Source organism: Saccopteryx bilineata, chromosome 1 (genome assembly GCF_036850765.1).
Source record: "Saccopteryx bilineata isolate mSacBil1 chromosome 1, mSacBil1_pri_phased_curated, whole genome shotgun sequence".
Lineage (NCBI taxonomy): Eukaryota > Metazoa > Chordata > Mammalia > Chiroptera > Emballonuridae > Saccopteryx > Saccopteryx bilineata.
This window is the reverse complement of record NC_089490.1, coordinates 102,894,526-102,922,086: the sequence shown is the minus strand read 5'-3', so window position 1 is coordinate 102,922,086 and position 27,561 is coordinate 102,894,526. Positions and strand designations below refer to the sequence as shown.

The 27,561-nt window shown below is 39.6% G+C and overlaps 1 protein-coding gene across 1 annotated transcript in view; it reads left to right on the top strand.

The window, feature by feature from the left end:
* Nucleotides 1-26,664, top strand: part of SLC5A8 (solute carrier family 5 member 8) — a 50,117-nt gene extending 23,453 nt beyond the window's left edge. Inside the window, exons 9-15 of the mRNA XM_066262645.1 lie at nucleotides 654-766; nucleotides 7,687-7,754; nucleotides 9,083-9,169; nucleotides 12,473-12,675; nucleotides 15,771-15,874; nucleotides 21,647-21,726; nucleotides 22,004-26,664. Of these exons, the coding sequence (XP_066118742.1) occupies nucleotides 654-766; nucleotides 7,687-7,754; nucleotides 9,083-9,169; nucleotides 12,473-12,675; nucleotides 15,771-15,874; nucleotides 21,647-21,726; nucleotides 22,004-22,129 (781 nt within the window). The 3' untranslated portion in view covers nucleotides 22,130-26,664. The remainder of the gene's footprint in view (nucleotides 1-653; nucleotides 767-7,686; nucleotides 7,755-9,082; nucleotides 9,170-12,472; nucleotides 12,676-15,770; nucleotides 15,875-21,646; nucleotides 21,727-22,003) is intronic.
* Nucleotides 26,665-27,561: the final 897 nt, after the last annotated feature.

Sequence of the window (27,561 nt, the reverse complement as noted above, 5' to 3'; positions counted from 1 at the left end):
GCTGAATAATATACACTGTGTTTGAACTTATTCATTGTATTTTCTTTCTGTGTTTGCTCCAGGGAATTCATACTGTTAACAAACTACAGCATGTCAGTGAGAAACCAGGAAATTAATATTATTGATATTTATGGTGTATGTTAGTGAGGATTTATGACAGTTCCCTCTATGCACAAAGAAAAGTATGTTTTGAAGTCATTATGTACTAATACTGCATAATCTGTGTAGATTCTTTCCATAGACACTGAGGGATAATCACAATATGAAGCAACATTAAATTATCCCTTTTTATTGTTAATCTTATGACTGTTGCCTGAATCATTGTTGGATAACAGCTTCCAGGAAGAGGATGTTGTGATCATTAAAAATTACATAGTAGATGGCGATGGAGGGAGACTTGACTCGGGGTGGTGAACACACAATGCAATATACAGATGATGTGTTATGGAATTGTACACCTGAAACCTGTATAATTTTATTAACCAATGTCACCCCAATAAATTCAATAACATTTCTTTTTAAATTTCAAAAATTATAGTAGAAATCTGGTTATAGTTCAGAAGTAACAGTTGGTTTTCCCCTTTCTCATCCCCGCTTAAGGTATCATAAAAGGTTAAATATTACAAAGTCAAAAGTTTCATTTCCCCTTACAGCACAGTGTCCTCCAGCATTAATGCCTTAGCAGCGGTCACTGTGGAAGATGTGGTCAAACCCAAGTTCAGCTCGCTTTCAGAGAGAGCTCTCTCTTGGATTTCCCAAGGAATGAGTAAGTTTCCATTTTCACAATTTCATTTTTTAGTTCTGGGAGATGATTTTTAGAGATAGTCTTTTGCATGGAAAATACAGAGTAAGACCTCTGAGTGTAAATATATATATGTATGTATGCCCATGACATTTGCCATCAAGATTTGGTAGACGTGTCAAACAGTTAATTGTCAGAAAACACAAAGAACAATTTCCAAGGGCCCTATTTGGCTCTCCTTTTCTATCTTCTTTCTAACCCTCATCTGTTAAAATTTTAGCCACAGGGGAGGAAAAAAATTCAATCCCTTTCCTTTTCAACTTTAGACCAAAATTTTAAGAAATCCTAGTTTGGAACAAAGAGCAACACTTTTCCTATATTAGCTAAGAAGAAGCTGTCCCTTTAAGGTAATAGTCTGTGTGTATGAATTGAAGATAAAGAAACGGAGCATTAGGACTTTTGACCCGACTTAATTGTTCTGTTTTCACACATAGACTGTCCTAGAGATGGTCTATAAAATTGTGCAAGGAATGCTCAAATTCTTCTCTTAGATTATAGAACCTGATTAGGGGTTAAATATCAACTTGATTGAAAAGGTTTAAAGGCCTCCAGTTCCCAGATGACTCAAATATACTACCTGCAGAGGGGGATTTAATGATGGGCTCACTGGGCGTGCGCCCTGGGCCCCGACTTCTGAAGGGCCTCGCAAAACCCCAAATTTACACTTTTTTCTAATGACACCAAGTTTGGTTTCATATGTGCAATTTTAATTATGTACAGGTTTACAATCAGTGGTAAAACCTGATAGTATGTTTATATTTGCTTATTTTCATTATTTCATTACTATGCTGCATACTATACACACACTACCCTGCAGAGGCCTTGCGCGGCTGCACCCAGGGCCTCATCTGACCTTAATCTGCCTCTAACTATCTGACTCGAAGAAACTTGCCGAATGTACTTCATTCTTCATTTTTGACATCTAGGGTTTTCATGCTCTAGATTAGAATGAATGACTAACAACAACAAAAGAATCTTAAATTTAGTACAGTAATGCTAATAGGCTACCAAAGAAATTGTAAATAATACCCTGCTTTGTGTCATAATTCTGTATATAATTGCCATGACAATAGCCTGGAACAAGTACAGTGGTACCTTGAGATAATGAGTTTAATTCATTCTGTAACTGAGCTTGTAAGTCAGTCAACTCATAAATCAAACAAATTTCTCCCATTTAAAATAACTGAAATAGATTTAACCCTCATCTGTTAAAATTTTAGCCACGGTTGGGGGGGGGGGGGTTCAATCCCTTTCCTTTTCAACTTTAGACCAAAATTTTAAGAAATCCAAAATTTTAAGAAATCGTATCTTCTGCTGCTTCTTTTGAGGTTAATGGTTCTTTCTTCTTCAAGTCGCCGAAAATTAAACGTGCCTTTTCACATATACAGTCTCCGTCACTGTATCTCCTGCCAGCTCTTTCTTTACTAACTTTTTTTTTTTTTTTAATATTTTATTTGTTCATTATAGAGAGGGGAGAGAGAGAGAAAGAGAGAAGGGGGGAGGAGCAGAAAGCATCAACTCCCATATGTGCCTTGACCAGGCAAGCCCAGGGTTTTGAACCGGCAACCTCAGCGTTTCCAGGTTGACACTTTATCCACTGCGCCACCACAGGTCAGGCTCTTTACTAACTTTTCTTGTGTGCTACCATTTCACCACACCCTCTGAAACATCCCCAAACCATCCTAAATTATGAAAAAAGACATGTTTTTAATTAAGAAACACACATGTATACTTTACCAATGCATAACAAAATATATAAAATAAAAGTAAAAAGTGTTATTTAGTACTGTATTCTTACCTTGGAGACAGACGAGTGCGGCTAACAGAGGTGAATGGCAGAGGAGGAGGGAGGGAGTGATGCAGGCACTGTAGACACGTAAACTAAAACTGCACTTTCTTAACACTAAATATAAACTAAAACTGCATTTTCTTTACTTTAAACAAAAGTAAAACTGCACTTTCTTTACTTAAAATAAAACCACAAAAAAATTAATTGTAAAAAAAATCACTTTCTTACTTTAAACTTAACCTAAGCTTAACATTATGGATTTTTCATTTAATCATCACCTGTTTTTGCCTTTTGGCTGCACTTTCAGCACTTTCACTTGCAGGATTTTTGAATAAAAATCTATTCAAGGAGGTTTGCTTTTGCCTGCCTTTTAAAATGTTACGAAAATGTGACAAACAAGTGTCATTAAAAAGTGCTGAAGCAACCCTGGCTGGTTGGCTCAGCAGTAGAGCGTTGACCTGGCATGCGGGGGGACCGGGGTTCGATTCCCGGCCAGGGCACATAGGAGAAGCGCCCATTTGCTTCTCCACCCCCCCCCCCTCCTTCCTCTCTGTCTCTCTCTTCCCCTCCCGCAGCCAAGGCTCCATTGGAGCAAAGATGGCCCAGGCGCTGGGGATGGCTCCTTGGCCTCTGCCCCAGGCGCTAGAGTGGCTCTGGTCACGGCAGAGTGATGCCCCGGAGGGGCAGAGCATCGCCCCCTGGTGGGCGTGCCGGGTGGATCCCGGTCGGGCGCATGCGGGAGTCTGTCTGACTGTCTCTCCCCGTTTCCAGCTTCAGAAAAATACAAAAAAAAAAAAAAAGTGCTGAAGCATAACCAGTTGAAACTGTTTCTGGGTGTTTCTTTTCAATGAAACTTGAAAGCTTCTCCCACATTGCCGGCATGTTTTTAATTTCACTTGTAGAAATCACTTCCTCCAACTCTACCTCCTCCTCACTACTAATCTCTTGCAGAAGCTCCATTTGTTGCATCATATGTAGCTCTTTCAACTCCTCAGTTGAGAGTTCCTCCTCATGTTCCTCGACGAGCTCATTTACATCACCCTCATCTATCTCCAGACCCATCAACTTTCCGAGGGACACAATCTCCTCCAACGGTTCTGGTCTTTGGTTCGAATCCTTCCAAGTCCCTGTCTGCAACAACATCAGGCCATAACTTTTTCCATGCTGAGTTCAAGGTTCTTGTAACCTCTTGCCATGCCAAGTCAATAATGCATAAACATGTCACGGTGTAGTAGTGATCTTTTCAAAACTCTTGAAGGGTTAGAATTGTATTCTCAGTCACCTCAAAGCAGCGGCAGAACAAATGCTTTGTATAAAGCTTTTTAAAGTTGAAAATGACCTGCTGATCTATAGGTTGCAAGATTGAAGTCGTGTTGGGTGGGAAGTAGAGGACTTTCATGAATTTGAACTCATCAAGAATGTCATCTTCAAGACCAGGTGGGTGGGCTGGAGCATTATCAAGGATTAGTAATGCTTTCCTCGGGCATTTATTTTCTTGAAGATATCTCTTCACTGCAGGACCAAAGATGAGATTTACCCATTCAATAAAAAACTGCCGCTTAACCCATGCCCTAGCATTGGCGCGCCACATAACCTGCAGTTTTTCTTTAAGAGTCTTGCAAGTCTTAAAGGCTTGAGGATTTTTGGAATGATACACTAGCAGTGGCTTTACTTTTCAGTAACTGCTAGCATTTGCACACAATGCAAGGGTGAGATGGTCCTTCATGGGTTTATGGCCTGGCAGCTTCTTCTCTTTTGTGATGAAAGTCCTCCGGGGCATTTTTTTCCAAAACAATCCTGTTTCATCACAGTTGAATACTTGTTGGGGGATGTAGCCTTCCTTTGTGATAAGCACAGCAAAATGTGCAATGTACTCCTCAGCTGCATTAACATCAGCACTCACAGCTTCACCATGCCTCCCCACCGAGTGGATGCCAGATCTCTTCTTGAAATTTTCAAACCAGTCATGACTTGCCTTAAACATATCTTCTGCTGCTTCTTTTGAGGTTGATGGTTCTTTCTTCTTCAAGTTGCCGAAAATAATATGTGCCTTTTCACATATTACAGTCTCCGTCACTGTATCTCCTGCCAGCTCTTTCTCTTTCACCCACACCAGCAGAAGCTTCTCCTTTTCTTTATGGATATTTGTCCTTAATTGGGACAGAATTGTAGTCCCTTTTGCTGGATTTGCGCTTTTGATGGCATCCTTTTGTTTAAGGATGGTACAAATTGTAGATGTATTGCAGTCATACAGCCTTGCCAGTTCAATCACTTGTACACCACACTCATGTTTTTCTATTATTTCTTGCTTTACTTCTATTGACATCATTCTCTTCTTCTTATCACTGTCCTTTATACTCACTTTCTTTGGCCCCATGCTAGCACACAAGAAAAGTTAGTAAAAAAAAATGCAAAAATGATGCAAGAATGAGTACAGCTCATGAGATTCTACTTGATTCTGCATATAACACGTAGAAAGAACAAAATGCTGGTGTTGTGCTGCTGTTACTGGACCCATGCACCAACGCGCCAACTAGTGGCAGCTTCCCAAATCACGACTCGTATCTCAGAATTTTGCTCGGATCTTGAACAAAAATAAGGACCAAGTCGCAGCTCGTATCTTAAAAATTGTATGTTGGTCAGCTCGTATCTCAAGGTACAACTGTACTTAATTTATATTCTTCATTGTCCCCTAAATTTAAATAGTATTGTACCATTTTATTATGTACCCAGTTTTAATCCCAGAGTGTAACTTCAGAATAATTCAGTGCTTCCTGAAGAGTATTTAGATTGGCTCATTATGGGATTATTGAAGCTAGGTGGTTTAGTAGAATGAATAGACGCGTTTGAAGCCAGACAAACCCCACCTTGCTTCACTAATTTACTCACTATGAGGCTTGAGCAAACCCAATAAACCACTTGAGCCTCTGTTTCTTTATATGGAAAACAGGAAAAATATTTACCTTGAGGGACACTGTGAGGTTTAGAGAGAATGCATGTAGAATAAGAGGCATTCGCTGGGACTCAAAGAATGATGGTGCTGATGGTTAATAAGATTTATTTTAAATTATTTTCTTAAGGTGTTCATAGTAAGGACTTCATAGAGAATAACATGACAGATGATTTGACTGTGTTTTCAATAACTTTGAATACCAACAGCCACAATGGGGACCAATCATGAGCTATCAAGTGGAGAAAGATCAAGCTAATACTATTTATATTAGGATTCAGAGGCATTAAAATCATTGCAATAAGAGCTATTTGCAAAAAAATTAATATAAGGTTTATACTATACAAGGTTTAGGTACAATAAGATTATTTACCCAATTTTCTTAACCAAGGTATGAGGGTTAGTATAAGTTCAGGATAATATTATACAAATTCATTATACAAAGAATGCACTTATTTTATGATGAAAATAAATTTCTCACTTTTCTATATTTTAAGTTTTATGTATGGGAAATTATACACATTGAGTGACTTCAGGTGACTTTTGCTGAATGGAAGTTTTTAAAAATAAAATTGGGGCAGGGCAAGTTTTCCTACCTTTTAATGGTGAAACATGTACTTGGAGAAAATTTGGGAAATACAGAAAGTCAAAAAAATCCCATAATCTGACCACCAGGGGTGGTTTGAGAGTTTCTATAAACAAGTTTTAGGGATTAAAGCTCACAGAAGGGAGAATATAATACTGCCTTTCTTTGCTAGCTTAACTGGAAAGGCTTGGAGCTGTTGATGGTGATTACGAGGTCCTCACCCACCCCTCTGTGTAGATCGCCACTTCCCATAAGACACGAACACTTGAAGTCAGAAGACTAACTTCTGATGTTTATCATTCCCCTCCCCCACCATGTTGTACAGAGCAGAGTTGAATTTAATACTTTATTTTGGCAAACTGAAAACATACCTGGGCCTTCCTTTCTATATATAAAAGAAGTGTTGTTGGAGGATTAGATGAACACAGTAGTTCTTAGCTTTAAAAATCCCTATTGCTAATTCTAGGGATTCTTTCCTTATATAACCTAATGTAATTAATCCTTGGACAAAATATCAGGATTTATTTCCTTGTCACACACTACTAATTCTGAAGGAAAACACCCTTTCCTTTTTTAGCTGACTCGCATGTACGGGGCCATTCTTCACTTTAGTCATATTACTCACTTGGAATCAAAGGTGTGATGGCTTATTCCAGTGGTTCTCAAAGTGTGTGCCAGGGCGCCCTGGTGCACCCTAGAAGATTTCCAGGTGCGCCCTATGGTGTTCCAGAGAAATATGTGCCTGTTGGGGACCAAAAACCAACAGGGTTTTTGGAGTTTAGATTTTTGGGGGACAGAGATGTGGGGAATTGGCTGTAAACTGATAGTGTGTTCAACCCCCCACCTCACTTATCTGATTAGGTTGCAAAAGGCTGTTAAGCTGGTTCTAGATTGTTTACATTACCCCTCAGGTTCCCCGGAAAGACTAGAGGCAAGTTTCTTCCATCCTTTGTTTGATGTAAAGTTAAGATGATATGTATGGTGGGGGTTTTCTGCACTCAACACAATTAAAGTAAAAAGAGAGGAATTTTACAATGTATTGATCAAGGAAATAAGAGTTTGCCTTTCAAATATATGCCCAAACATTGAGAAGTCACTAGGACACATCAGGCTCATGTTTCTCATAAACACAAGAATGAAAAAACTTTCGCTCCCAGACCTGCCAAATTTACTAAGTCTTACTGAGAACGTACCTATATATATAACTTTTTTGTCGTTTTATTTTTAACCTCTCTTTTTTTTTATGAATTCTAAAAAGCATAACTCAAAAAATGTAACATAAAAATGTTTTTTAATGTCAGAATAAATTTAATTTTGTTGTATTTATTTTGTTTAATTACCATAAAAGCACGCTTGGACTTTATTTTTTTTTCTTTAATATTTGACTTAATTATTACAATATATTTCTCACAAATTTGTATATAGTGCGCCTATAATTATTTGTAGAATTTTACATGTGCTCTGACTTCAAAAAAGTTTGAGAACCACTGGCTTATTCTATTGGAAATTCTAATCCTCCGGGTGTAGACTTTACACTGGCTTTTACATCGTCCATCTAGGTGTGCTGTTTGGAGCCCTGTGTATTGGAATGGCTGCTCTGGCATCCCTAATGGGACCTTTGTTGCAGGTAAGAGCTGACCCTCAAAGTGTTGAGTCATAATCGCTTTTTATTTTTAACCTTGATATGACCATCCTTCTGGACTCCTCTTTTTATATATTTACACAAAGACTAAGAACAGAGATGACTAAATATTCTTTAAAATTTTTTTTAAATTAAATTTTCTATGTTGAAATAATTGTAGATTTACATGAAATTGTAAGAAGTAATACAGAGACCCCACATACGCGCTTTTACCTGCTTCCCTTCAGTGGTGACACATCGCGAAACGGGTGTACAGTATCACAGCCAGGATACTGACTTTGATACAGTCAAGAGATGGAGCATTTCCTTCACCACAAGGAGCCCTCACATTGCCTTTGATAGCCACCCCCACTTCTCTCTTGCTCTAGTTCCTCCTTAACCCCTGACAACCACTAATTTGTTTTCCATTCCTATAATTTTGCCATGTCAAGTACGTTATATAAACGGAATCCTCGAGTATGTAACCTTTTGAGATTGGCTTCAGAGAAGTTGTGAAGTGACTCCTTCGGATTATATCCTGGGTCCACATCCTCCTCACGCACATTCTCTGTCACACTCTTCACTCTCCTTCCCTAGTTCGTAAGGTTGGCTTCTTCTCTGTGAACAAATTCATATGTTTCTGATGCTTTTATAATCTTATCCACTTTCAAAAATGAGCTATCTGATTCTTGGGAACACAGCTCTTTGGGAAGTTTCGCCTGTTTGCATTTCTCCATTCTTCACATGGTAAATATTTTTCACTACCATGAGTTTGGTATCTATACATCAAAGCAAAGTTTGCAATTAGCCAATTAGATTTTAAATCTCTTCTACATGATTTGATCAGCCCCTTTTTAAATCATGGTTTTCATTCTTGTTCCACAGTTAGGGAACCAAGGACGGCATTGAGTTTCTTGGCCATCTGTGGTCGCTTAGCAGTATTTATCTACAATTCTGGTTTTGAGGAGGATTTTGAGACTATCAAAGCACAAAGGAGTGATGTTATTGATTGTTAAGGTCTGCAAGAACGATGCTGGGAGGAGTGTTGTCAGTCTCAACTCGGCATTCGTATGGGTGCCTCCACTGCCTCCTGAGTCTCCACCTCCTTACATTTTGCTTCCCTTACTGAGGATACCAGAAGGAGCATGTGGATACTTGAGACTATGAAGCAGAAGCTTCCAAGTTCTAGTGATCTCTTTGCCAGTGTGACAAGGCTGCTATTCTTTTTGGGAGGAGCCTGAATACTTTAAATCCTCATCCTGATGACATTACTTTGCAACATTTTTACTCTGGGTTTGAGATTTCTAATTGCTGACTTTTTATTATTTTCATAGGCAGCCCTCAGCATAATTGGCATGGTTGGTGGACCACTTCTGGCCTTGTTTTCTTTGGGCATTTTGGTTCCCTTTGCCAACTCAATCGTAAGTATAAAGAATGAATATGTGTAAAGCTTTCTTTCCAAAATCTAGTAGTAACAGCTTTACAATCTATTCTCAGTTATAAAGATGTGGTTCCTATGACATCCATCATTAGTGACTTGTCTCAATGACTTAAATTACTCATGTCAACTTTGCTGGGGTGCTCAGTAAAATACGATGCACTGGGACCCTGCATCTATGAAGCCAAATGAAAACTGTCAGGACAACATAGTGCAATTTCAAATATTCATGATATAGCTAAAGGGCAACATTTCTTGTGCATTTGTCTTTTTGTCCTTCTTGAAAATTAATCATTAGGAATTAATGAAGGAAACTGACAGGCTCAGGTATGAGAGATTTAAGGACAATACAGCTGAGGATACTTATGAATATCCACAGTACAGCGAAGAGAAGCAATAAGGTCTTCACAACCTTGACCGGAAAAGTTTCTACTCCTGATATTTAAAGCTCCAACAATACGGTTCTAGCCCCAAAGTGGTGATCATAATTGGGAATAGTATCCAAAAGAGGGAATAGCTCGCTCTTCTGCAAGGATATACATTGATACACCTGTGCTTCGAAGGAACTAAATACTGTTTGGAATACATGCAATTGAAATTATGTATCTGAAAGCTCACTGGTTCAGTTTTACCATCAGATAAAATTCAGGAAAAGCTGCTCATGTGCACAGTTGTTTCAGCCGATGTAGAATAACCATGGAACGATGGCTTACAGTTAGAATTCCATTTTCCTCATAATGCATTAGGAATGAGTAAGGCAGATACTAATAAGGGATTTATTGTCATTATTATTAATTATTCTCAATGAAGTATCATATTAAAGGCTAGTTTGATAGAAATTAATTGTAATGAAAGAGACTAGTTGTATCTACCCCAGAATATTAAAGCTTTGATTAGACTCTCTGCATTCTGAAATGCATAGTGGCTTGTTGAGTGTCTGAAATTTTTTTTTTTTTTTGTATTTTTCTGAAGCTAGAAACGGGGAGAGACAGTCAGACAGACTCCCGCATGCGCCTGACCGGGATCCACCCTGCACGCCCACCAGGGGCGATGCTCTGCCCACCAGGAGGTGATGCTCTGCCCCTCCGGGGCGTCGCTCTGCCGCGACCAGAGCCACTCTAGCGCCTGGGGCAGAGGCCAAGGAGCCATCCCCAGCGCCTGGGCCATCTTTGCTCCAATGGAGCCTTGGCTGCGGGAGGGGAAGAGAGAGACAGAGAGGAAGGAGGGGGGCGGTGGAGAAGCAAATGGGCGCCTCTCCTATGTGCCCTGGCCGGGAATCGAACCCGGGTCCCCCGCACGCCAGGCCGACGCTCTACCGCTGAGCCAACTGGCCAGGGCCTTGAAAAATTTTTTTAAAGATTGCCTTTAGGTTATTGACATTTATTTCCACCATGGGTTGCCTCCAGAAAAGCTGTAAATGAGTAGGTCTGACACATCCCATGTCCTTTTTAGAGAAATAAGATACCAGTATTTTTTATTAAAATAGGAAAGTACCTTTCCTATTTTTCTTTTTAACTACATCCACATTTTTCACCAGCAAAAAAAAAAAAAAAAAATCTACCCTTGCCTTGGAATGGACTTCTTCCTTCTCTCTCTCCCCCCTTCCTTCCTTTCCCTTCTTTGCTTTTCTTCCTCCCTTCCTTTCTCCTTCTTTATCTCCCCTCTCATTCATTTATTTATTCATTCATTTGTTCAATGAATATTTATTGGCTTAGAACTGTCCTGGGAGTAGAGAGCACTGAAAATTTCTGCTCACATGGGTTTTCTAATTTTGCATAGCCTTGATCAAGCTATGTATAATGCTGAGAGTAAGCAAGCCAGCTGAGAGTAACAGCTGGCTACCCTACCATTCCAAATTTATATTATTAAAAAATATTTATTGAATGCCTACAATATGTCCAGCACTGTATTATAAGTATCAGGGCATCAAAAATAAAGAAACTTTATTTTGGCGCTGGCTGGTGGCTCAGTGGATAGCGTGGACATCTCAGGTTCAACTCCCTGTCAGGGAACACAGGAGAAGTGACCATCTGCTTCTCTCCTTCTCCTTCTCTCCCTTCACTTCATCTTCTCCTCCCACAGTCAGTGACTCAATTGATTTGAGCATTGGCCTCGGGTGCTGAGAATGGCTCAGTTGGTATGAGAGCATCAGCCTGAGGCACTAACAATAGCTCAGTACTGGAGCACTGGCCCTAGACGGGGTTGCCAGGTGTATCCCAGTCAGGGAGCATGTGGAAGTCTGTCTCACTATCTCCCTTCCTCTCACCTAAAAACAATTAATTAATTAATTAAAAGAAAAAATAAAGAAACCTAATTCTTCTTTCAAAGGTTTATGGCTCTGACCTTGTCAGCAACCTTCTCATTGTCTCATCAACACATTGTTGTTCATTTGTTTGTTTTTTTCTACCCTCTGATTTTGCTTATGATTTCCCCCTTACTTCAAATATTCCCTCCTGTCCTCTCTATGTGGAGACTGGGGTACTGGCTGCCCTCTCTGATCATTATTCTTAAAGAAAGGATGGGGGGAGGGGGATTCCACCACAGAGGATAGGGCTTCCCAGCTCTAGGGTTCCTTCTGTCCTCATCATTTGGAACTAGGGTTGGAATCATTCATGGGTGGGCAGAATGCCTGGGTTACAGGTGAAGAGTAGGGGCAGGGGACCTAAGTCTTCCACAGTTTGAGAAAGCAAATGTCTTTAGAGAGGATATCTCTATTTATCCCTAGAAATATTTGTCTTGGTTGTATGTACCATTGCTGTCATTTGTGAAAACTGCTTGCTATTTCCCCTCTATTCACCCTATAGCACACACAGTTCTAGCCGTGCATGCTGTTAAGTATAGGATTAAATTCTGTGCACGCTTTCTTCCTTATAGTCTGTGGCTCATATGGCATGCTGTTTGCTCACAGATTAAGTAAAAATAGAGTCGGCCTGGTGTCAAATCTCGTAGTTATCCAGGTAGAAAGAGACAAGGAGGCCAGAACAAAGTGCAAGCTTTGGAAACAGAGTGGAAGGAATGGAAGTATGTGAAAAGAAAAATGGGCAGAAATTGGTGATTGGCTAGATAGGAATGTGAAGAAAGGGAATGGGGTTACAGAGTCCTCGGGGCTGAGGAATCGGTGCCCGTCCTGCCCTTGACCAGAGGTAGGGATCTTGTGAGGTGGAACAGTTTTAGAAGGAAGCTGGTAAATTTGATTTAGACCATGTTGAGCTTAACCTTCTAATGTGAATTTCCATCTCAAAGCAAACTATGTTGTTTTCATTTTAAAAATACTCTTGTTTTGCAGGGAGCCCTTATTGGTCTGATGGTTGGATTTGCTGTTTCTTTCTGGGTGGGAATTGGAGCTCAACTTTATCCTCCACTTCCTGAGAGAACACTGCCACTAAGCCTTGAAACCTATGGCTGCAATAGCACATATAATGGGACAGATGGGATGACAACAGGAATACCACTTTCTACTAGTACCTTTCAAATGAGCAACGTCGGAAGGTACTGAGTTTAGCTTTAAAATGTCATAATTTAAAAAAATGTGTGTAACAGGTTGAGAACCCTAGTTGCTTTTTGTCTTACCTGCAATTCTGTGATTTACACATAATTCTGAAATGAGAAGAGTCCATATGGCTTCCTAGCTATAATATTTTGTTCAGAAAGAGCAAAAAAAAGTTATATTTTCTAAGTTTCTATGGAAATTTTTGCCTCACCTACAGCTTTGGAGAAGACTTGAATAGTAGCAATGACAAAAATTCTATTATGGGTAAGTGCTATGAAATACCAGGTCTTGTTGAATGAAAAAAACTATTTGTCAGTTGAACTACTTTTAAAATGAAAAGCTCAATTATAAAAACAAATAAAAAACATTGTTTATACAGTCTTTGAAGTATATAGCCTTTACTAACTAAAAGCTACAATTATCTAAATATGATAGAAGTTTCCATTTGCTCAGTTTTAAAGATTCCAAATACTGATGTTGTCTGGTTTAATGAAATGATGTAGACTTGTTGGTAGATAAGTGTTTTATTGGATAGCAGATATGGGAGGAAGGCTTTCTTTAGTGTATACAGTTGACCCTTGAACAACACAAGTTTGACCTGTGCGAGTTCACTTATACACAGATTTTTTCCCAATGAATACATACCGTATTGTAAATGTATTTTCTCTTCTTTATGATTTTCTTAGTATTATTTTCTTTAGTTTACTTTATTCTAAGAATATAGTATATAATACATATAACATACAAAATATTTGTTCATTTACTATTAATGTAATTGTAAAGGCTTTAGGTCAACTGTAGGCTATTAGCAGTTAAATTTTGGGTCAATCTTAAGTTACACACAAATTTCTGACTGCACAGGTGGTTGGGTCAATTATGTTAATGTCCAGCCTGAAACATAAATTCCCTGGATATGTCCAAAGACTGTAAATATGAAGCCATGGCCCTTAAAGTATTGACATGGTTCCTACTTGCCTCGAATGAAACCATTATTGAACAATTCCCTTTGAGTCAAGACATGATATCCCTCTCTCAAAATGGAGCACTCTTTTATTATTATTATTATTATTATTATTATTATTTAAAATGGAGCACTCTTGAGAAGAGTAGCGTGACCATTATTAGTGGTTCATGATGTGCTGGGAGAAATTCAGCTCTGATAATGTTTGTCAGTGGGAGTTCAAGGCTGGAACTCTAAATGGGTAGAGACTAATGGTAGTCCCAGAGCCCGGGGTATATTTAGAGAGATTTGGCTTGGTGGGTTGCTGTGGGGAGAGGGGTAAGGAAATGCAGAAGGCAGTCTAGACAAGCATGAAAGCACTAATGAGGGATGTGTTGGGATGTCATTAGATAGAATCAGCTGGGGATAAAAGATTAATGGAAGGGTAACTGGGAGGACAGTGTGTACTTCTTTTCTTCTTTTTATTCATTTTAGAGAGTTGAGCAGAGAGAGGAAGGGAGAGAGAGGAAAAGAGAGAGAGAGAGAAGGGTAGGAGGAGGAGCAGGAAGCCTCAACTCCCATATGTGCCTTGACTGGGCAAGCCCAGGGTTTCAAACCAGCGACCTCAGTGTTCCAGGTTGATGCTTTATCCACTGCGCCACCACTGGTCAGGCTAGGGTGTACTTCTTACTTCACAATTGTGCTTATTATTTGTTCTGGCTATGTAAATATCTCTCCTAATTTTAGAGTCTAAGAAAAGGATGGTTATTTGCATTCCTGAAATAAATAAATGAGCTGAGGTTTACTGTGTGTCTGGAACCATAATAATCACTTTTGTATGTTAGCTTATTTAGAAAAAACAATAAGCTAATAAACAAAAAGTTTTGAGCATAAAATAAGGAGGAGGAAGAGCCTGACTCAGCCCTGGACTTGTTGTTGATGCGGTATCTATAGAAAGTCTTCCCTTCCCATTCACTGTGGTTCCTGCCTTACATAAAATTATAATTTAGCTGGAGAGAGTGTGTTAATATATACAAAACAACTCAGTAATCATAATAACTAGTGCCTGGTAAATAATAAATACTTAATAATTGTTAAAAAATGAATATAAACAAATTTGGAGTGTAGATTAGCACAAAGACCTCAGGGACGTAGTACTACTTGGAGAATGCAGAGGATGGCAAGAGGTAGAAGGTCTGGAAAGTCATTTTTGTCACAGAAAATGACCAGAAGGAAAGTTGGACAAGAAAATAAACTATTAAACAATACGCTGAGATAAATAGTATTCCCAGGCTGTCATGGGAGCCAGGAGGAGGAAGAGCCTGACTATTACTGGATGGAATAAAGGAACCCTTTTAAGAAGAATATTACATGAACAGGAGTTGATTAGGTGAACAAGGTTGGGCAGAAGGGACAAAAGGAAGGAGTGTACATTGCAGAATGGAGAAACAATGCACGCAAAGGCAGGAAGGCCTGAAGCCACATGGCATCTCAGGAAATCATACATAGGTCAATTTCACTGAAGATGAAATAAGACACCTTTTGGTTGCCTAGCTGCTGGGTTTCAGCTACCCAGATTCAGTTTTTATTTTTCAAGAGTCTAATGCTTGCTCAGAGTGCGCTTCAGTCTGCTGGTGTCGACCTCCCTCTAGGATGCCTTCTTCAACAACTTTTTTGTCATTCGGATCTCAGTTCAAATTTCACTTCTTTACAAAGGCTTTCTTGAACCACACATTAGGATGTAGTTCCTTCTTTCACCCTGTTAATGTAACATTATCATGTTTTCTTTTCTGGACAGCACTTTCCATCCGTGGAAATTATTATGCTTTTTATTAGTTTACTTGCTTATTGTATTTATCTCTCCAACCTTATCTACCTTTTTAATGATAGACTTTCAAATGACAAGAACAGTGCCTGAGACATCAATCACAGTGGAAAGAATACATGTGGACTTCTAGTATTACAGCATAGGGTTGGGGTTAAGTCATACTTTCAATTCCAGATCCAATAAGATAATATTGGGACAGAAGATTATGACATTAAAATCATTGCTAAATATTATATATATTTTGACTTTGCCCTGAGGATTGTTGACCCTCTTAGTTTCTAGTAGCATCACATGAATGCTTACAGTTATGCCCTACTCTCTCTTAGGACGCCACTGATGGACAACTGGTATTCTTTATCATATCTACACTTCAGTACCATTGGAACTTTGGTGACAATACTTGTGGGAATACTTATCAGCTTACTAACAGGTAACTAAGCATTAGTACTGTTGTATTTATTTACCTCTACATCAATTTTTACTATACTAGTTTTATACTTATTTATGTTATTTCATTATAGTCCTATTAACAGCTCGTTCAAGTGTTTGTTTTATTTTACTCAGGGGAAATTTGAAAGCCAAAGACTCATCTCCATTTGAATCTTTGTTATGCCATTTACTTAGCTGCATGAACTTGGGAGAAGTCTATCTAGCAACTTGGAGCCTCCACTATCTGTTGAGTGAAATGAGATTGACCTTCTTATCTCACAGGCTGCTTTCAGACAAAAGTAAAATGCTTGAAAGCAATGGTATATAGCTACTACAATGCTAGGGATTTTACACATATTGGTACAACAAGCCTGTGTTGTCCCATACTGACCTTTGTAAACTGTAAAGAAGTACACACGGGTAAGGGATAATGATTATAATCTTCATCTCTAAATAGTGTGTCAAGGCTATTTTCAGATGTTCATGTTCTTTTTTAATTTTTATTTTGTGACAGAGATAGAGACAGAGAGAGGGACAGACAGACAGAAAGGGAGAGAGATGAGAAGCATCAATTCTTCTTGCGGCTCCTTAGTTGTTCATTGATTGCTTTCTCATATGTGCCTTGACTGAGGGGCTATCTCAGATTGAGTGACCCCTTGCTCAAGCCAGTGAGCGACCTTGGGCTCAAGCTGGTGAGCTTTTTGCTCAAACCCAATGAGCCTGTGCTCAAGCTGGCGACCTTGACGTTTTGAACCTGGGCCCTCCATATCCCAGTCCTATGCTCTATTCACTGCACCACCACCTGGTCAGGCCAGACGTTCATGATCTTTAAAAAGTAATTTTAGCCCTGGCCGGTTGGCTCAGTGGTAGATCGTCGGCCTAGCGTGCGGAGGACCCGGGTTCGATTCCCGGCCAGGGCACACAGGAGAAGCGCCCATTTGCTTCTCCACCCCTCCGCCTCGCTTTCCTCTCTGTCTCTCTCTTCCCCTCCCGCAGCCAAGGCTCCATTGGAGCAAAGATGGCCCGGGCGCTGGGGATGGCTCTGTGGCCTCTGCCTCAGGCGCTAGAGTGGCTCTGGTTGCAACATGGCGATGCCCAGGATGGGCAGAGCATCGCCCCCTGGTGGGCAGAGCATGGCCCCATGGTGGGCGTGCCGGGTGGATCTCGGTCAGGCGCATGCGGGAGTCTGTCTGACTGTCTCTCCCTGTTTCCAGCTTCAGAAAAATGGGAAAAAAAAAAAAAAAAAAAAAAGTAATTTTAAAAACATCAAATGGATAATACACATGGTATGTACTGCTCTCTTAGGTTGCGGTGGAACTGTTATCCTGGGGCTCCCATTTGTCCTCACTGCATGAATTTCCTTGGTCCTCTCCTGTATTAGAGACCCTGCCATCTGCAGCCCATCCCTCCTAATTCTTGTTGACTGATTAATTGAATGTTGTGCTTGGAAAAGAGATTATGGAAATAATGCCTGCTTGAAAAAAAAAAGATCTTTAATTCTCCCTAATACTTAAAAATTTTTTATTGAATTTATTGGGGTGATATTGGTTAATAAAGTTATGTGGGTTTCAGGTGTACAATTTTGTAATACATCACCTGTATACTGTTTTGTGTGTTCACCACCCCAGGTCAAGTTTCCTTCCATCACCATTTATCCCCTCTTTGCTCTCAGTTGAAAATAACTTTGTTTCTGAGAGGACATCTTAATTTTCTTTGTTTATTATGTTTTTGTTGAGAATGCCAGTGTCACGCTACCTGCTGACCCTTTGCATGTGACCCACTTCACAATGACTGCCTGGCCCTAGGCCTTCAGTAGTGTCCTTTCGATCTGAAGACCCATATCCTTCAGTTCTAGGGCATTTTCCAAGATTATTTCTTTTGTAATTTCCTGCTATTTTCTGTTTTCCTCTTTCTGGAAACTCTCAATAGCCAAATGTTTGAGTCTTGGATAGTTCTTAAAATGTTCTTATCTTTTCTCTCCTATTTTCCATCTCTGTGCCTATTAGGTCTACTGCATGGGATATATTTTTTCAATTACTTTTCCACCAGTTCTCAAAGGAGCACTCTGATCCAGCCTTGAGAATGGTCTGTAAGGGAAGGAGGGCAGGTGGGAGGCCCCTGCGGTCATCCAGGTGAGCGGCCACAGTGGCTCGGACCCGGCTAGTAGTGTGGACTTGGTGAAAAGTACGGGGTTCTCTAATTTTCTATGTTCCCTCATACATACATACACGTCCAGGCAACCAGACCAGGGGAAGGCAGTTCCACTGTCCTCTTTAGCAAATGTGTAATAACTAGTTAGAAATCCTACAGTTTGTTCAAATATGTGTGATATCTTTCTTTGCTTTGTGCTACTAAGCTACCAGCACTATAACACTTTAAGGAATCTTACTATTATTATTTTTTGCAACTTGAATAGCACTGTCTTTCAAACATCTGACACTTGTATAATAATTATTATGTTCATAATTAGTAATTATGTATTACAATGCATAATTATTATGCATTTATAATAAAGGTAGTAGCTATTTGTACCTCTTAAACCATTTTAATTTATTCTTTTTATTTTCAAAAAGAGCTGTGCTTTCTCTCATAAATGAAATTACCAGCACAGTCGGTTTTTTCTCTTGTCTGTTTTTATATAAAGGGTGGTGCAAAAGTAGGTTTACAGTTATTCATAAGGAAAATAGACAATTATTAATAGATAATAATAAAAGAATAAACTCTGTTGAGAGTAATCACATCTATAAATCTACTTTTGCCCCACCCAATATTTTAAGGCAGATTTTAAACTCACCAATAACCTAGTTGTTCACATCTGGACTGTAGCTAGCCAACAGTCTAGCTATATTTTGGTTCTTATTTAACCCATTTTTTTTTCTTTAAGGATGGGATATTACTCTTTTTCTTTCCTTAAGTGCTTTGCTTCTCATAACCCATATGCAACTATATATTTTAAAAAGTAATGTTCTCTCCCGGTAAACAGGCATCCAGTGATAAAAAAACCCCACATCCACTTCATGAATTTCATAAGTATCTTACTCCCACTCCACCACAACTCCTTGGGAAAAAATCTAGAAACCTAAAATTCTGATGCTCCTTGGGAAGTATATTTTTAAATCTACTGTAGGATACTAGGAACCTGTCCAAATCCAGGCCAGCCAGGCTTGGTGGGTGTCTCAGCTAACACTAAGCATGTACACTGTGAGTGTGTTTCTGCACCAGAAAGTGGGGCACACAATTCCCTAAGTAGACTGTGAGCTGTGAGTGTGATGATGGTTCTAGTCTCCGCCTCTCCAGCATATAACAGAGTCTCTAGCACATGTTAGGCATGTAACAATGTTGAGCGAATCAATTTAAAGTTGACCTCATCTGGAGATGGCAAAAGTTCCTTCCTTCCTTCCTTCCTTCCTTCCTTCCTTCCTTCCTTCCTTCCTTCCTTCCTTCCTTCCTTCCTTCCTCCCTCCCTCCCTCCCTCCCTTCCTTCCTTCCTTCCTCTCTCCCTCCCTCCCTCCCTCCCTCCCTCCCTTCCTTCTTCCTCCTCCTCCTCCTCCTCCTCCAACCGGGATCCATCCAGCACCCTCACTAGGGGGCCATGCTCTGCCCATATGGGGCATTGCTCCGTTATAAACGGAGCCACTGAGTTGGAGGCCGTGGAGCCATCTTCAGTGCCAAGGGCCAGCTCGTTCCAATTGAGCCATGACTACAGGAGGAGAAAAGAGAGAGAGAGAGAGAGAGAGAGAAAGAAGCAAGATGAGGAGGGGTAGAGAAACAGATGGATGCCTCTCTTGTGTGCCCCGACTGGGAATCGAACTCAGGACATCCACATGCTGGGCCGACCCTCCACCACTGAGCCAACTGGCCAGGGAAGTTCCCAAAATTAAAATAGTATTTTTACTAAATAGTGCTTCTCAAACAGTCCAGGACATAATGATTGCTTTGGGATTCTGGTAAAAGTCAGCATTCAATATCCCCATCCCAAAGGTTCTAATTGGGTCAGTCCAGGTTGGAATCTAGAATCTGCATTTTAAGTATTCTGCTTGGGTGATTTTGGTAGAGTAGTTTGAGAACCACTCTTTGAGATACATAGTTTTAAAAACATCCTCTTTGATCCACAAATAAAATAACAAACCAAAGCAAAACCTTAGGGAAGAGAATTTGGATCAAATACTAATTATCATGTTAGTTTTTATTTAAATAATTAATTCAACACTTCATAATTTCCTGCATTTTTTTTTTTTTTTTTTTTTCATTTTTCTGAAGCTGGAAACAGGGAGAGACAGTCAGACAGACTCCCGCATGCGCCCGACCGGGATCCACCCAGCACGCCCACCAGGGGCGACGCTCTGCCCACCAGGGGGCGATGCTCTGCCCATCCTGGGCGTCGCCATGTTGCGACCCTCCTGGGTGTCGCCATGTTGCGACCAGAGCCACTCTAGCGCCTGGGGCAGAGGCCACAGAGCCATCCCCAGCGCCCGGGCCATCTTTGCTCCAATGGAGCCTTGGCTGCAGGAGGGGAAGAGAGAGACAGAGAGGAAGGCGCGGCAGAGGGGTGGAGAAGCAAATGGGCGCTTCTCCTATGTGCCCTGGCCGGGAATCGAACCCGGGTCCTCCGCACGCTAGGCCGACGCTCTACCGCTGAGCCAACCGGCCAGGGCTTCCTGCATTTTTTTATACATATCTACATTCATAGTCACTGAACTTGGAAAAGCAACTTCACCATCTGAAGCAGAGGCAGATAGATGGTTTGGTATTTGATCAGAAGATCATGAAAAATGCTTCTACTCCCCCCCCCTTTTTTTTTTTGTATTTTTCCGAAGTGAGAAGCAGGGAGGCAGACAGATAGACTCCCACATGCGCTCAACCAGGATCCACCCAGCATGCCCACTAGGGGGTGTTGCTCTGCCCATCTGGGGCGTTGCTTCATTGTGACCGGAGCCATTCTAGCGCCTGAGGCAGAGGCCATGGAGCCATCCTTAGTTCCCGGGGCCAACCTTGCTTCAATGGAGCCTTGGCTGTGGGAGGGGAAGAGAGAGACAGAGAGAAAAGAGAGGGGGAAGGGTGGAGAAGCAGATGGGCGCTTCTCCTCTGTGCCCCAGCCCGGAATTAAACCCGGGACTTCCACATGCCGAGCTGACGCTCTACCACTGAGCCAACTGGCCAACTGGCCAGGGCCCATAAAGGATGCTTTTAAACCAGTTTTCCTCCCAGTATTGGGTGGGATGACTCATTCTCTAGTTGAGTACCAGATGAGGTAGACTGGCTTTGCATTTTTCTCTAACCCTTTGAGTAGTACGAACATTCATGAATGTCCTCATGCCTCCTGACCATCCAGAGTATGATTGATTTATTTTAAAAATATGTAAGGCAACATTAAGAAAAGGCAAATGTATGTTCTTCTTGTTTCCATAAATTGGTTATCAAACAAACACGATTTTAAGTTAATAAAACTGGAACTGGAACTAATTTCATTTTTTGAAAAAAAACAAACAACTCACTCCCCAGGGTCAGTGAGCATGAAAAGAACTCACTACTCAAAGGGTTAAACACTGGACTCATACTGATCACAGTGAGAACCTTGCAGAATCTGAAACTGACTGAGGCAGAGGAAATGGTAGACTGAGTCTCCAGTACCTTTTAAAAGATTTTTTTATCTCTTTGTGATTCATGAGTGTGTAGAGTTGAATGTGCACAAGTTAAATACCCGTATGATGTACCATCACTGGGTAGTTATAGTTATCCTTTTAACAATGTTAATAATGTATATGTTTTTCAGGAGGAAGAAGACAAAACATAGACCACAAATTTCTACTGACTAAAGAGGACTTTTTATCCAATTTTGACATTTTCAAGAAAGTAAGTTAGCTTTCTTGTTTTTTTTTTCTTTTCTCAAATTAGTAAGACTGATTTTTATCACCTGGATAGACTACTATTTAGTCTTCATACTCCTTCGAACTTTGATGGACAAGGAAAGTGTTTGCCCTGTTTCATGATGTTTTTATAGGTCTCTCTCAGTAAACTACAAAGCTGAGTTAGAGAAAGAAAAGCAGTAGTAACATTCTTTCTAATTGTTTAGAATTGAATGAATGAAGAGTTTCTTTTTTCTATTCACCATGTTAACATTTTCTTTTAGGAGAATGAAGTTTTAAGCTATAAATCTCATCCAGTAGAAGATGGTGGAACTGATAATCCTGCTTTCAATCACATTGAATTGGACTTCACAGATCAAAGGGACAAGATCAATGGGACTCATCTGTGAAGCAGCTGTGATACTAGATGATCTTAGAGTGTCCTGGTTTTATATGTTTTCTAAAATAATTTGATCAGGTTTATACACACACACACACACATATACACTGCTCACAAAAATTAGGGGATCAGGAAACGTGCAGATACACCAGTACTTTCAGCCTTTTGTATAATACATTTTCACCGATGAAATAAAATTTGGTTTTGCATCTCGTTTGCATAATCAAACAACTTTCTCTTATTTGTCATTTTTCTGATGTTCTTATTTAATAAAAAAAATCAAATGCTTCTTTTTTTATGCTTCATATTCATTTTGAAATATCCCCTAATTTTTGCGAGCAGTATATTTTTGCTATCATGAGCGTTTTGGGGGACACTTTTGGGAGATAAGATTTTGTTGAAACCAAATCCAAACTTCCTGCACTACTACACTCATTCACTGATGGTGCTCTGGAGTTCAGAGTTTCAGCATTGGCATTTCTCTCTCACACTTTATTTCCATGAACCTACAGTTGTGGAAGTTATAAAAGTTATGACTCCCTATGTGTCAAAATGCTAATACGAACATAGACACACCTACTTGATGGTCAAAAGCAAAATTTAAAATTCAGGCCTTATTCAAAATATTTTCCACGCTTTCGGTGCTAGCATATGTTTTGGAGGTTTGCCAAAATAATAATGTTGAAAAGAGCTTTTCTCCCTCCTACTATACACTCTACTCTTAGGGAGCAATGAGATGACAGGTCAGTGTTGTGTGTATCTTTGCTTCTCATTGACCCTTGTCAGCCCAGAACACATAGAAGCCTTGGAACCAATTCTGGCTCAGGAAGGTGGTGATAAGAAACATACTGTTTGGGATAGAACATGGGTCCAATGATCAAGGTCTTCTTGGTGCTATGCTTCTATTCTTATGCCTTTTTTGCTTGTTAGCTAGAGTTCCCGGCCACTGGCTGCTTGCGTTGCCTTTCTTAGACTCTAGTTCTTACTGGCATTGCTAGTTTCTTACCCATCCACTTTGGTTTTCTTGCACACTTTGCTTGTGTTTGCCTTCCTAATTTCCTGTTTACTCTATTGTCTTGAGACACCCTGTGTAAATCATGCTAACCCACATCCTGGTTCACTAAGTCCCAGCCTATAAATTATAAACACCCATGAGCCTGATATTGACTAAAGTGCCTTCAACATAGGTACTCATGGATTAGGTGATTCAAGGACATTTACATGATTAAAAATGTTTAAGCTCTGTGGAGTTAGATGATTATATGGAACGCTATCAAGTTGAACTTTTGAATGTCAACTACTTTGTAATCAGTCAAATTTAATGATGTATATGGTTAGAAATCTTGAATTCTAGTATATTCACCCAGTTAAAGAGCTAAATCACACAGGCAAACACTACTATTTTTCCTCAATGTTCTGGAATTACTAAATATATGCTTTTCTCATGTTTTAACATTTCACATAGTAGTCTCAAAGTACAGTTTGTTTATGTTGCTACATTTCTAGCTAAGAGTCTGGAAGGGCTTTCATCAATGACTATTTTTTCTTTATAGCATCCACATTTGATGTTGTTTAGACAGGTTCTTTTGGCTTTGCAATAATTTAAGAAATATTTAAGTAAGTACATTAAAATATTAAAATTTTTTTACCTTTGATTTGAGAAAGGAAGAGAGAGAGAGAGAGAGAGAGAGAGAGAGAGAAGGAGAGAGAGAGAGAAGCTCCAAATTATTGTTTCACTTAGTTGTTCCATTTAGTTGTGTACTCATTGATTGCTTCCCCTAAGTGCCCTGACTGGGGGTTGACCCCACAACATCTGGTGTGCCAGGACAATGTTTTATCCACTGATCCACTCAGCCAGGACCAACATTTTTTATAATTAAATAATTTTTTGCTTATTTCCTGATATTTAGGTAAGTATACTCTGCACATTTATAGAGGCCAATTGAAAATGTAAAGAAGTAAAAAATAGGAAGCAGCATTCATCCAAAACAGAGAGATTTATATACATTTAAATTAATAATGTTTTCCTGTATTTCATATGTATATATATGTTATTTCAATCAATATATTTGTAAACATACACTGGATTTTGTAAATCTATAAGTTTTAATGAGTTAAAGACATACTTTTGTTTTATGTATGATTTGAACTACTGTTATTTATTTAAGAATTCTAAGTGCACATGTGTGTCAAATTCTTCAATTTTTCAAATCAAAATCAGATTATTTAGATAATTCTTTCTCTTATCTGACTGCCAAGGGATTTTGCAGTGTATTCTTAATGAGAGAAGGTTCTTCCATTCTTGTCCACTGTCTTTTACCAAAGTATATCTTGGTGCTATTAGGAACTGTTGATCTTTTGCTTTTATAAATACATGAGTGCCAGATATAATTCTTAATAAATCAAAGTTATGTTATTATTAATGATTTTTAAAATTTAATTTAATCAAAAATTTTTTCACTGATTTTGAGAGAAAGAGGGAGAGAAACGAATAGAGAGAGAGAAAGAGAGGCATCAACTTGCTGTTCCACTTAGTTGTTTCATTTAGTTGTGCACTCATTGATTGCCTCTCCTATGTGCCCTGACCGGGGATCGAACTGTGACCTTGGTGCACCAGGACGACACTATCCATTGAACCACCCAGGCAGGGCCTGTTATTATTAATTATTAAAAATTATTTATCTGATCAAAATCTTTGGACACAAAGAGATAAAAGTTACTACATTATAATAGAAATGAAATAATCTAATGTTCTTAATTTTCATCACAACAACCTAATGGGAGGGAAAAGCCTGCAGAAATTGTCTATTTTTATTTTGTCACTGACAAGTTTGTATCACCTTGAATTTATCCTCAGTCTCCTCTACTGATGGAACTTAACACTCAATACCTACCTCACAGAAACAATGTGAGAATGGAAGATCAGATAGCACTTTATTAACTCAAATAGCATTACTTTGAATTTTAATATGATTGAAAAATCAAAATTCAAGGCAAAACTAATTTACTTTTTTTTTTCTTTTTTTTTTTTTGTATTTTTCTGAAGCTGGAAACGGGGAGAGACAGTCAGACAGACTCCCACATGCGCCCGACTGGGATCCACCCGGCACGCCCAACAGGGGCTACGCTCTGCCCACCAGGGGGCGATGCTCTGCCCCTCCGGGGCGTCGCTCTGCCGTGACCAGAGCCACTCTAGCGCCTGGGGCAGAGGCCAAGGAGCCATCCCCAGCGCCCGGGCCATCGTTGCTCCAATGGAGCCTTGGCTGCGGGAGGGGAAGAGAGAGACAGAGAGGAAGGAGAAGGTGGGGGTAGAGAAGCAAATGGGCACTTCTCCCATGTGCCCTGGCCGGGAATCGAACCCGGGTCCCCCGCACGCCAGGCCGACACTCTACGGCTGAGCCAACCGGCCAGGGCCAATTTACTATTTTTAAGAAAAGGATGAGCTGTTAGTAATTTACATTGTAATAATGTGGAGATTGTTTCTTCTCTAAAAAGCATGCGCCATAGAAGCATTAAAATACATTTAGTGGTCAACAGGATTAATCTAACACAGAGAATGTAAATTTTACTTTAAAGAAGGCTGTAGATTAGTCACCTTCACTCTTAAGAGAAATGAACATCTTTTATGTAGGACATAAAAATATATAAATTATACTAATCTACTTAGTTGTTTATGCAATCATTTTCTCTCTAGACCAATGGTTCTCAATGGGGCAATTTTTTGTACCGCAGGGGACATTTGGCAATATTTGGATACATTTGGTTCATAGCTGGTGAAGAGGTAGAATTCATGGATGCTGCTAAACGTCCTTTCAAGGCGGCCCCTCTCCTCCACAACAATAAAATGACCCTGCCCCAGGTATAATAGTGTTGCTTGAGAAATCCTGCCCTGGAGGCTAAGGTTGCAATCCTGATTTTCCTGAAGTCACACACCCTGGCTGTGTCCCTTTAGGGAAATTGCCACGAGTCTTCTAATTGATCTTTCTCATCTACAAGTGAAGAGTAAATGTCACTAACATATAAAATGTTATGATGCCAAATAATGACATAACATTTTACAGCACTTTGAAAATATTAAGGACTACAGAATCGTGAATAATTATAAAAACAACTCTTAACAGTTTTGTTTCCCAACATGCTTTCGAGAATTAAAACACATGAGGAAATAATTATATGAATACAAAGATCTCATACTATTGTTTTATTTATGAAAACCCCAGAAAGTCTAGTTTTATTACTAACAATGGAGTGTCTGATGTGATGCACATACAGGGGACAGGGACAGAGCAGAGATGGGGGAAATTACTTATTCTGTGTTGATTTCTAGAGGAAATTCTGACTTTTTTCCAGTACTTATTGTTGATAGGAAGTGACCATTTAGTGACTCAAAATTTACTGTACAATTTAGTCAAGGTGAAATGTACTTTTACATTTAAGTTCTGTGCCTATTGTTTGTGAAAAACCTTGAGAGACTTGAGCATTATAATGTAAAATGTGGTCATATGTTGATTTTTAAACTTGCTGATTAAACTCTCTACAAATGTCTCTGAAGTTGTCTGTTCTTGGGGGATTGACCCTGATTAATTTTATCAGCTTTTACAAAAGGTTATTTCTACTCTATTAGTCTTTTATTTAGCACATAAAAGACTCTTCCTATATATTATATATATTATATATATTATAAAAGTGCAAATAAATCTGCAAAATTTTTGTCACTGAAGAATATATTGCATTTTAAGTAATTAACACCATCTTTTAAACTAGAAAGTGACATCTCGAATGCTGGGAATTTCTTAGCCATTATCTCTTTAAATATCCCCCTTTTCCACCTTCTCTATTCTGTAATTCTTTAATTCCCATTACACAACGTTGCAGCTCTTTATCCTATCCTCCATGTCTTCTAACCTAGTTCATAACGTCTATCTTTTTATATTTATGTGGTACATCCTGGACGATTGCAAAGAAAAGTCACTTCAGATCTAAAAACAGTAAAATCGAACGTAATTTTGAAGTAGAGAAGTAGGGAGCCTCCTGTTCACACGTGTAAGACAGAGTAAGAAATGCGATGTTTCAGTAAATATGACATACGTAAGGCTCAGTGCAATTTAAAAGGGGAGAGAAAAAAGGAGATAGGTGAGCGAGGAAGAGAGACAGGAGAGGACATAGACTTCCCTTCCCTCTGAGGCCATGCACGGCATTATCGAAGATAAGATTTCAAAAAATGGTAGAAGAGAGCCAAGAAATACCTTGTTTTCCACGCTGTTGAGGGGCTGAGGGACTGGCTCAGGGAGGCTGTCTGCAGGGCAGCAATTAAGCAGAGAGAGGCCTGCGAGGAGTTTCTGAGGAAAGTACAAAGTGAGATAATTCAGAAAACGTGAGCAGTGCCCTGCCCCTTCCCTGGATCATTCAGTTGCCTCCTTGGCTCTTTTTCACAGTTGAATT